Source organism: Quercus suber, unplaced genomic scaffold, assembly GCF_002906115.3.
Source record: "Quercus suber isolate HL8 unplaced genomic scaffold, Cork oak 2.0 scaffold_176, whole genome shotgun sequence".
In the NCBI taxonomy this organism is placed as follows: Eukaryota; Viridiplantae; Streptophyta; class Magnoliopsida; order Fagales; family Fagaceae; genus Quercus; species Quercus suber.
In genome coordinates, this window is record NW_027069636.1 from 742,398 (window position 1) to 753,759 (window position 11,362).

Genomic DNA, 11,362 nt, shown 5'->3' on the forward strand with positions numbered 1-11,362 from the left:
TTTTCACGACTGGCGAGTCGCGGGTGAGTCGCTAGAGCTTCTGGATGAACTCGCGACTGGGCGAGTCGCCAAAACTGGCAACTAGAGTGAGTCGCCAAAAAAATTCTGGCACATGTTTTTCACATAAATAAAAGTAAGGCTATGTGATTAATTTTATAGTCCTTAAAAGTTAAGGACATTTATTAATCATTATCTAACTAAAAGATCTAATGAGATCAAAGATGTTAGTTAAAATAGAACTCTTAGTCCTAAATTGTTTTATGGTTAAAAGTCCTTAATTTATTTTAGGCAAAAATGTAAAACTGACCCTCTAATTTTCAACATTTTTCATTTTAGTCCTCTAACTTTCAGTTTTGTCATTTCAGTCTTCTAACTTTTAATTGTTGTCAATTCAGTATTTTGTTAACCATCTGTTAAGTGTCTCCGTTAAATGAGCAAAACAACGCCGTTTTGGCCCCCTTTTTTTTTCTTTTTTTTTTTTTAATTTTTAAAAAATTTTTGTAATTAAAAGAAATTAAAAAAAACTGTTATTAAAAAAAAAAAAAAAAAAAAACATGAACGAAGTTGAAGAATCTGTCTGCGTAGAACAGAGTAAAGAGAACATGAAGAAAGGAAAACAACCCACGTGCTTGATCGATTTCTGGATGCAAGAGATTGTGAAGAAGTTAACAGCTTTATCTGAATCCGGCGAAACCACGGCGGCGGCGGCGACAAACACCAGCAACGTTGAAATCGGAAGCTACCTCTTCGATGCGCAGGACGCTTCCACTTCATCGCTCCTCTGGGCAGTGACTCTCCTCGACTCGCATCCAGAGGTTTTGGCGAAAGTGCGTGAAGAAGTCGAGTCGATATGGTTGCCAGAGTCAAATTCTTTGATAACTGGCGACCAGATAGCGCAAATGTACACGCACACGATGGCGCGTGAGATTCTGAGGTACAGAGCTCCGGCGACTATATAGCGCAAATGAAGTACACGCACGCTGTTAACTCCTTCACAGTCTCTTGCATCCAGAAATCGATCAAGCACGTGGGTTCTTTTCCTTTCTTCATGTTCTCTTTGCTCTGTTCTGCCCAGACAGACACAGTTTTCCTTTCTTCAACTTTTGTTTTTTTTTTTTTTTTTTAATATCAGTTTTTTTAATTTCTTTTAATTACGGAAAAAAAAAAGCCAAAACGGCGTCGTTTTACTCATTTAACGGAGATATTTAACAGATAGTTAACAAAATACCGAATTGACAATAATTGAAAATTAGATGACTGAAATGACAAAACTGAAAGTTAAAGGACTAAAATAAAAAATGCTGAAAATTAAAAGGTCTATTTTGCATTTTTACCTTTTAATAACTACTACCTAAGCCTGAAAGAAAATGAATCTACTTCGAATATGATACAGATACATCAAAATGTTCACGTGACAAATGCAAGGAAAAATCAATGGGACCCTTATAAGAGTGCCACGCCAGTTTTTGTTCCTCTGTCTGAGTGGCGTCACCCGTGACATCAACCAGAGAATGGATCCCACACTCTAACTCCTTATGTCTCAATCCAACGGTCAAGATTGAACACTGCATCAAGAATCACGTAGCATATATTCGGGCCCACGGCCCAAAAGTAAAAAGTTACATTCTTTTTGGGTCCAAGTTTTAACAATTTGGTAGCTGTTTGAGGAGGGGAGAGAGAGAAGATGACCATTAACGAAGAAATCAAAGCTCCACTCAGTAAGTTTTTCATTTTCATTTTTCTTTTTCCTTAACCTTTTTTTTTTTTTTTTTGTTTTTCTCTTCAACTTTCCACTTCTCCAAACAGTAAGCTAAGCATCAAAACTTTTTTTTCACTCATAATGCACAGTCCGAGTTTCCGATTCGAGCTCACCGGAAATTCTCTCTGACATCGAGAACTCTCCGATCGAGCAAGTAGCTCTGACGGTTCCGATCACCGACGACACTTCTCTCCCGAGCTTCACATTCCGAACATGGATTCTAGGAACCCTAGCGTGTGGCCTCCTCTCCTTTCTCAACCAATTCTTCTGGTACCGCAAGGAGCCTCTCACGCTAACGTCGATCTCGGCTCAGATTGCGGTGGTTCCACTGGGCCATCTCATGGCCTCGACGATAACGAAGCGAGCGTTCTTCAAAGGACGAAAGCACGAGTTCACGCTGAATCCAGGTCCGTTCAACGTGAAAGAGCACGTGCTGATCACGATCTTCGCGAACTCAGGTGCGGGTAACGTGTACTCGATTCACGTCGTTAGCGCCGTGAAGCTGTTCTACAAGAAGGAGTTGACGTTCGTGGTGGCGTTAGTCGTCGTTATAACGTCGCAGGTGATGGGTTTCGGGTGGGCCGGGTTGTTCCGGCGGTACTTGGTGGACCCGGCCGCCATGTGGTGGCCCCAAAATCTCGTCCAAGTCTCGCTCTTCAGGTACTCACTCTCCTCCTTATCGTTCGATCATGTTTCGTTATGGTTTAAGTTTAATTCAACGGTCTTGATAACAAGTGGCCGGTTCGGCGTTGAATGTTGAGTTTGTGTGTAAGAGATTTCGATTAGATTCTGTTGGAATCTACTACTTTTCTAAATCCACTTGAGACTTGTCTTTGTATAAAGAAACTGAAAGAGTCGTGTTAACCAATGCTTGTGGTTAAAGTTGAATCTTTTATTGAATCTGTGATCTTCATTATTTAAATGCAATTAAATTAGTTAAAATATTATTTGGTTATTTGTTTTTTTAGCTTTTCAATACTGTATAAATCCAATAAAATCAACGGTCATAAAGAAAATGCTAAATTAGCTCAAATTTAATTTTACTAAGTAAACCTTAAAATGACCGTTAGGCCTAGCTAGCGATATTAAAATATGAAAATTGTATTGTACTTTTCTAGCGGGAAGAGACTATTGTACTTTTTTTTTTTTTTTCTTCTTTTGGGCGGGGGGTTTAAAAAGGTTTTGTACTTGTACAGTTGTTGTATCTTCATTGCTAACAAATTCTAACTTGCAATTTAGGAACTTACTTTACTATGATAGAGACTGTTTTTTTCTTTTTTTAAAAAAAAAAAAAAAAAAAAACATAATACTCGGTTAGAATAAGCGTTGTAAATGAGACTTGCATATCTACTTGGCATGTCATGGACTACAATGTTGAAAAAAATCCATTATCAAACTTTTGGAATCTCCTTTTGCAGCAATGAATTGCTATTTTAAGCAGTCAAGCTATAGACAACAAATTTCAACTACTTACTACTATTGCAGTAGCTGTTGTTGTCATTTCCCTGTAGTTTTTGTAGCCATAGATGTTGTCAACTTCAATACAATTATGTGAATTCACAGGGCACTACACGAGAAGGAGGAGAGGCCCAAGGGTGGATTAACAAGGAACCAGTTTTTCCTCATTGCCTTTGTTTGCAGCTTTGGTTACTATGTCTTTCCAGGTTACCTATTCCCAATGTTGACTTCCTTTTCCTGGATTTGTTGGATATTCCCTACTTCTGTGCTTGCCCAACAGCTAGGTTCAGGGCTTCATGGTCTTGGAATTGGTGCATTGGGGTTTGATTGGTCTAGTGTTTCCGCTTACCTTGGGAGCCCATTGGCCAGTCCGTGGTTTGCTACAGCCAATGTTGCTGTTGGTTTTGCACTTTTCATGTATGTCGTTACCCCTATATCATACTGGCTCAATATCTACGAGGCCAAGACGTTTCCTATATTCTCAGATGGGCTATTCACGTCTACTGGCCAAAAATATAATGTTTCAGCTATAATAGACCCCAACTTCAGCTTTGACAATGAGGCATATGACCGTAAAGGCCCTCTCTATATGAGCACCTTCTTTGCTATAACTTATGGTTTCAATTTTGCCTGCCTTTCTGCCACTATTGTTCATGTGCTCCTCTTCCATGGAAGGTAAACACACTTCTCTACTTGAATTGTTTGTTTGAAATTTGCAATGAATCATTTCCTGATTGTTGTTAGATGTGGGTAACTTAGAATATCCCTGTAATTGTATATTCTATAGGAAATGGAGACTTGGATGAATTAAATAGGCAATTTTTCATATAGGACAAAAGAACATAAAATAGATATTGTTTTGCTAGAGTGTCTGACCACATGTGACATGCCTCTTTGTGTTTGTACATGTATGTGCGATATGGAGTAGCCCTCTTTAAATTGAAAATGATTAAGTCAAACATATATATATATATATATATATGTATATGTATGTATCACATAACTATCTTCAGAAGAAGTGCATATGTCATTTAAGCACCTTTAATTATAAAATCTAGTCCTCACAGAAAGTAAATTTGAAGTTTTTTGCTAGTAACTCAAACGTCTCAAATTGTACATCAAGCTTGTGCAGTCAAAGAAGGCAACAAGGCAGGGGTGAACTAGCTTATAGCCTTGTACATTGTATATAATCAATAAGTCACTCATACTTTCAACGTTGTAGTGAAATATGGCAGCTCAGTAAGTCTGCCCTCCAAGAGAAGAAGACGGATGTGCACACAAAGCTCATGAGAAAATATAAGCAAGTTCCTCAATGGTGGTTTATGTGCCTACTTGTGGTTAACATTGTGGCAACCATATTTGCCTGCGAGTACTACATTGATCAGCTTCAATTACCATGGTGGGGCATCTTGCTAGCATGCAGTCTTGCCTTATTTTTCACTCTTCCTGTTGGAGTCATCACTGCCACAACAAATCAGGTATGTCTCTGCACTATATTACAAATTTTGCATTAAGTTTTATCAATGTGCAGTAAATTCTTCCACAACCATAAGCACATTTGACTATAAATTTGGGTTTTTTTTTTTTTTCAGTTTTCTATCTTTCTATGCACTCACTATAATCAATTCTAGCTGAAGTTCATGTAAAACCTAAAATGGCATCTATTTATTCATCCTATATGTCGATTTTAAATTTAACCAGCATTGTTTATCAACTTGTGCATTGAGTACTACATCTACTACATGCAGGTAGTAGTCTTCTTACTTCTAACATGAGTAAATCTTTCTCTCGTGAGCAGATGCCAACCTTAAATGTAATCACCGAGTATATTATTGGGTATTTGTATCCAGGATATCCTGTTGCCAACATGTGCTTCAAAGTTTATGGCTACATAAGTATGAAACAGGGGATCACCTTTTTGCAAGACTTCAAGCTTGGTCATTACATGAAGATTCCTCCAAGAGCAATGTTCGTGGCACAGGTTAGTATCTTATGCATTCCTCTTCACAACTAAAGATATTATGGAAATGAATTTTTCAAGTTCTGTTTTAATAAATGATAATAATATATTAATTTATTACCGTCCCTTGATTTCCATAGCAATGATTCTTTTCAGGTGGCCGGTACCATAGTAGCAGCACTTGTGCATTTGGGAACAGCATGGTGGCTAATGGACACAATTCCAAACATATGTGACAGAGCATTGCTTCCAACAGGCAGCCCATGGACTTGCCCTGGTGATCATGTATTCTATGATGCTTCTGTCATTTGGGGTTTGATTGGGCCTAAAAGAATTTTTGGAGATCTTGGCTACTACTCTGCCATCAACTGGTTTTTCTTAGCTGGAGCTATAGCTCCTGTCCTAGTTTGGCTGGCACACAAAGCCTTACCAGACAGGCAATGGATTAGACTTATCACTCTTCCTGTGCTGTTAGGGGGAATGATGAACATGCCTCCAGCCACATCTGTCAACTACATCAGTTGGATTCTTATTGGATTTGCCTCGGGCTTTATTGCTTACAGGTACTATCGTGGTTGGTGGAGTCGTCACAATTATGTGCTCTCTGGGGCACTTGATGCTGGATTAGCCTTCATGGGAGTACTATTGTACTTGTGTTTGGGGATGGAGCATGTTAACCTCAATTGGTGGGGTAGTGACTCCGATGGATGTCCATTGGCTTCATGTCCAACAGCGCAAGGAGTTGTAGTCGAAGGCTGCCCGGTTTTCTAAGCAAAACATTAGGATTAGTTATATGTTGATTAGGGGAAAAAGAAAAAGTATTGTATTTATTTACTCTTTACTATTCTTCATATATATATATATATATATATATATGTAAAGAAACTGTATATTAGTGATATCTTTTTTTTTTTTTTTTTTGAAAACGTATATTAGTGATATCAGTTAATAAGTTTTTACTAGTTCTCATTTGGGCTTACCATTAACATCATTTTTTAACCTACTACTAACAATCTACCACATCATCAAGTGTCAATTTTTTTATCAAATTTGTTGTCTTTGTAGACTTTTTCTAGCAATATTTGAAATATTGTACTGTTTACCAATACAAAAATTCTTTCATTATGGTGCTCTCTTATAGGTTAATAGCTATTACCTAGTGAGTTGTTAACCAAATGGTCCAAACAACTGTGATTGATTTGAAGAAATGCCTTATGCTAGTTCTTGGGACCATGATCTTGCTCTCTTATTCAAAATACTAAATGTATAGGGTGGGACCCTGAGCCCATTGGGCCTTGGCCCGAACATTCTCAAAGACCAAAATTGAGCCCAAACCTCATAACAAGCCCATGTCCAGTTCATTATGACTTGCTAGGGAGTGTGTTTGCTCGGAACTCCTCACGTCCCTGACAGCTTGGTATTGCCTTGGGGAGTATCGCTACCAGGTGATCTTTTGGAGTTGGAAATCAGTTCCAATGCCATTACCAATGTTTCCAATGGGGCATATTTATTGTCAGGAATAATCACATTGGGCCCTACCTACATGAGTGAGACTAGATTGTAATCATAAAACCTCCACCAACCTCAAGTTATAAATAGCAGAATTGGGTGAAGAGTAGAAGGGGGGCAATTTTGAAGAGAAAAAAGGGAGTAAAAGAGAGAGATAGAGCAAGTACCACTAAGGGGGAGAGCAACACAGAGAAAAAAGTAAAGGAGTTCATGAGAGCTAAGGGGTGTCATTAGATTGCTTAGCAAGGAACTACCCTTAGTAGGAAACACTAAACCCACTATACAAGTAAATTGTGAGCCCAATTCTAAACCCGGTCCATTAAGTAGAATAGGGGTATGCACAATTAGCGTCATCTGTGGGAATCTCCTACATAGTTGTGATTCTACTGAGATTCATGTGGGGAAAATGTCCGAAAGACAATCGGGGAGTTATGCTGAAAGTGACTTTAAGAGACTTCTCGGGGATCCAATTGGCGGGAAAGAAGGCAGAAGAGGCGCCGTGAAGACAAGGAGTATGAGCAGGGGGAAGAGTAGTCTAGTCTTGGAGAAGTGTCGTTTCAAACACACCGAACGTTATCAGGCACCTCATAGTATGAGCGTTTTGATTGGAGGGACAAGGAACTCGAATGCTTGCGTAGATTGGCAAGAGATTAGGAGTTGGAAGCAAGGGGTAGGCATCAGAGAAGAGACCGCGAGGAGCGTGCAGAGGGGTCAGCTAGTGTGGGGGGTGGCTATGGAGAGACGTCTCATCAATTCGGTTCCCATTGACACCGAGATCGGTCTTGGGAGAATGGAGACTGGGACTTAATTTCCATGGAGGGGCGACGACCCCAGAATGCTGCCATGGATGCCATGAGTTGAGCATTGCATAGAGTTGCTCAGTCACCGTTCTCAGGAGATATCGAACGGGCACCGATGCCAAGCAGATTTACTAAACCTCCATTTAACTCTTATGACAGGAAAACGGATCTGGTAGAGCATGTAAACCATTATATCCAGATGATGTCTTTGCACAGTCATAAGGATGGTGATTAGTCCCTAGGTCTAAGACCAAAAATAAAATAAAATTAGAAGAGTTTGAGAAGTAGTAGAGGAGAAAGGCTCAGTCGGGGAGGAAAAGACATGTAAGAGAGGTAAAAGTGAGCTACGCATTAATTACTCTTACCTACTAGCATCCATTCAACCTTAAATGATAAAAGACCGTCTAAACAATAAACCAGTCTTTAACAGGCCTACTAATGCACTAGACATGGGCTAAGAGATATCTGCTGGGAAAATAACCCACTAGTACTACCTATCCCCCAATTATGGGAAGCTACAAGAAGGGGACATACATGAAAAAAGAGAAAGATTTAACAAGTGAAGAAGAGAAAAGTGGAGTAACAAATGAATTGGAGCTTCCAAGGAAAGGGAGAGAAGGAGTTTTCATAAAAGGGAGGAAGCCATCTTTGTCATAGGAGTTCCTTATTTTGTCATAACAATGATTCAATTGTATTGTTCTCTTTTGTTTGTACTCATTGCAAAGCAGGGATGGACCCAATTTAGGGCCTAGGAAACTCAGGCCCCCTTGACATTTTTTATTTATTTTTAAAAATTGTGTATATATTATGATTTAACCAAAATTTGGACCTAAAAGAAATTAGAACTTAGCCCTATCCCTTATAAATTAATCTCCCCCCCCCCCCCTCCAAATCAAAATCCTGGCCCAACCTAGTTCTTTATTTGCTCGAGTACTCTTCTCTAAGTAGTAAGTCCCTAATTTCCCGCATCTTATTTTTTCATTAGTGGCCCGCACTGCATGAATTTTTATTTAAAACTTTGTTTTATTATCGTACTTTTACTTCATTTGATATCATTTTCTAGTCGCTTGATCTTAATATAGGATCATTGTTTTTCGGCTCTTTGGCATACTTAGTTTGATACCAACAACGATATACCATCATTATCACTACACAAATATATATATATATAATATATAAACCAAACAAACAAATGACAACAACGATATACCATCGTTTTGGGAAATGGGTTGGTTTTGTTTTAGTGCAATACTTTGTTGTGTGCTTGGGTTTTATGTAAATTTTTAGGAACCAAATGACTTTAAAGTTGTTTGTATAAAAACCTAAAAAAACTATGTTTTCCCAAGTTGTTTCCTATGGAAGCCTTTTAGAATTAGAGGTTTTGATGGTGTCCAAGGGATGTGGGGCTTAAGCTGAACTAGAAATTACCCGTTAGGGTTACTCGTCTAAAAATGCAAAAATAAACATCTTCATGTGCAAATATAAATAGTGACCTACGTTATGTGCCTTAAATTTACATTATAGGTCCACATTAATAATTGAATTCATCCACATGGTTGTATTGACTATGATATATTCATTTTCTCTTTGGAACCTAACTCTGTGTGATATGATATTTCTCTCTTTTCATACATTTATGTGATCGTTTTTTCTCATGATTGTGAATTTTTATTTGTGACTGTGAGTCTCTAATTCAGACATTGTCTTAATGATTTTTTATTTGTTACCTCTCTCTCTCTCTCTCTCTCTCTCTCTCTCTCTCTCTCTCTCTCTCTCTCTCTCTCTCTCTCTCTCCATACATTTATATGATCTTTGTCGCATACTATTTTAATGGCTATGATTTGCTATAATAGTTATATTAGTAAAGTTATTTCTTTGTCATTATTTTAATGGTAAGGTTTCTGTCCGGATTAGTTTGGAGAGAAACTTTTCAAATTTCTCAAACTTCTCCTATATTTTTTTTTTATTTGATGTGAATTTTGAAAATCTAACCGTTATTAACACAAATGCAAAATTTCATTCAATTCGAATGTTATTTATTATTCAATCAACAAAATTATTTTTTATGCATAATTTTAGATTACAAAAACTTAAAATTTAAACATTTAATTGATAACATATATACTATTCTTTGATCTTCTTGAAATTTTGCAAGCATGGAGGATATATATAATAAGAACATGCAATCCAATAGTTAGATTTTCAAAATTTACATATAATAAAAAGATAGAGGATAAATTTGAAGGGTTTTTCTCCAAACTAGTTTAAAGAAAAACATTTTCATATTTTAAAAGGAGAAATGGAAGAGGACATTTTGGAGCATATGATTAGTTAATACTGGCTGGCAGGCTAGCAAAGCAATGGGTGTGAGTGTGCACCATGTGTTTGCATAATTTATAAAGTTAGGTGACATTTGTCTATTAATTTAAAATTTGTTATCAAAGAAAAACAAAGACAGAATGAGAATCTCATAATGAGATAAAAATGTGCAACAAACTTAACATAATAAAAATATCACACATGCTAAAGTGTTAGAATTGATCACTTTGAGAACAACTATATTAATGAAGAGAAAAATTAATGGATGCCCTGAAAACATTAGTTTAGAGTATATTTTTACAAATTTTTATGGGAAAATTAAAAAAAAAAATCAAAATTTTGACAACTTTTTATATGTCTCATAAAAGTGATGTAAAAACTTTCCTTAAATGATTTATTAAAAATTGTCCTAAGTGCACTCATTAACGTAACTTTTAATTAATTTTGAACTATTAAATTTAGTTGGTCAGGGTTACTAAGTATTAGTGCTAGACATAATAAAATGAGAACAAAGAAATTAATAAATTAAAAAAAAATAAATTTATAAAGCTAGAAGTATACGGCATGAGTTTTTGAGACATGCTCCGACACCCCTCACTCAAAATCCTGATTTTTCTGAACAAATATCTATCTCTCTATGTGTTCAAATCAATGCCCAATTGATTACTAATATAAAAAATAAAGAGTTTTAATTATTAACGAATGCCCTTAAAACATATATTAGTAAACTATTTTAAGAAATTTTATGTTAAAATGAAAAAAATGACTAACTTTTTTACTTTTTTTTTAAAAAAATTTTCATAAATAATTTTCTAAAATAGATTATTAAGGGTATACACGTATGACTAATGGTACATGAAGAGATAGCAAAGTAAGTATAGAACTAACTGGCTGGTAGGTTGATAGAGACGAACCAGGACGGTGAGTTTTCAAATTGTGTTGCCTCAAAAATTAAGTGAAAAAGAGGTAATCTACAAAAAACTGCAATCTGCATGTATGTTTGTATATTATTAAAGTAATAACTAGAGAGTTGCCTTGTATATAGCCATAGTCTAATAGCCTTTCCTTTTCTTTTTTTAATAAATAATTTTATAGCTAAGGGGCCTTTTTTTTTTTTTTTACTTTTTAATTTTTCAATTAGGGTTGTATTAATGGGCATCATAAAATGCCCGTTAATAGCAACTTTTTAACCTTTGTTTTTTTTACAGTTTTTTATTTTATTTTATAGCTTTATGATGAAGCTAAAGTCGTCAATTGTCAGTTGTTAGTCGTTCAGGTTGTCCAGATAGCCCCGGTGCAACCTGCAAGAACACAAGAAAAGACAACAATGATGGGTCACCGGTGGGGTGTTTGCCGGTGAGCCTCCAATGGTAAAGTCAAAATGAGAAAGAAAGAGAGTTTGAATATCTTTGACTGGTAAGAATAACTCAGTTTCTGTACCATTTATCTTTTGTGGAGCTTTGTATTTATAGGTCATCATCAATCTAGCTGTTGGAGCCACCATTAATGGTGGTTTTAATTCTGGGTAACGATTTTGGCAATAATGTTAGCATTTAT

At 36.5% G+C, this 11,362-nt stretch overlaps 1 protein-coding gene across 1 annotated transcript; it reads left to right on the forward strand.

Annotated features, from left to right (window-relative positions):
- Positions 1-1,608: 1,608 nt before the first annotated feature.
- On the forward strand, positions 1,609-6,072 carry LOC112023626 (oligopeptide transporter 7). Its single transcript, XM_024056241.2, has 6 exons — positions 1,609-1,718; positions 1,849-2,419; positions 3,323-3,892; positions 4,440-4,695; positions 5,016-5,198; positions 5,334-6,072. The coding sequence occupies exons 1-6, from the start codon at positions 1,685-1,687 to the stop codon at positions 5,946-5,948; spliced, it is 2,229 nt and encodes a 742-aa protein (XP_023912009.2). The 5' UTR covers positions 1,609-1,684; the 3' UTR covers positions 5,949-6,072.
- The last annotated feature ends 5,290 nt before the right edge of the window (positions 6,073-11,362 follow it).

Bases quoted from the DNA above. Each gene is read 5' to 3' on its own strand.
- LOC112023626 (XM_024056241.2), top strand. From the start codon at position 1,685: ATGACCATTAACGAAGAAATCAAAGCTCCACTCA. The intron at 2,420-3,322 runs GTACTCACTCTC...GTGAATTCACAG, and splicing joins GTCCAAGTCTCGCTCTTCAG to GGCACTACACGAGAAGGAGG. The intron at 5,199-5,333 runs GTTAGTATCTTA...GATTCTTTTCAG, and splicing joins GAGCAATGTTCGTGGCACAG to GTGGCCGGTACCATAGTAGC.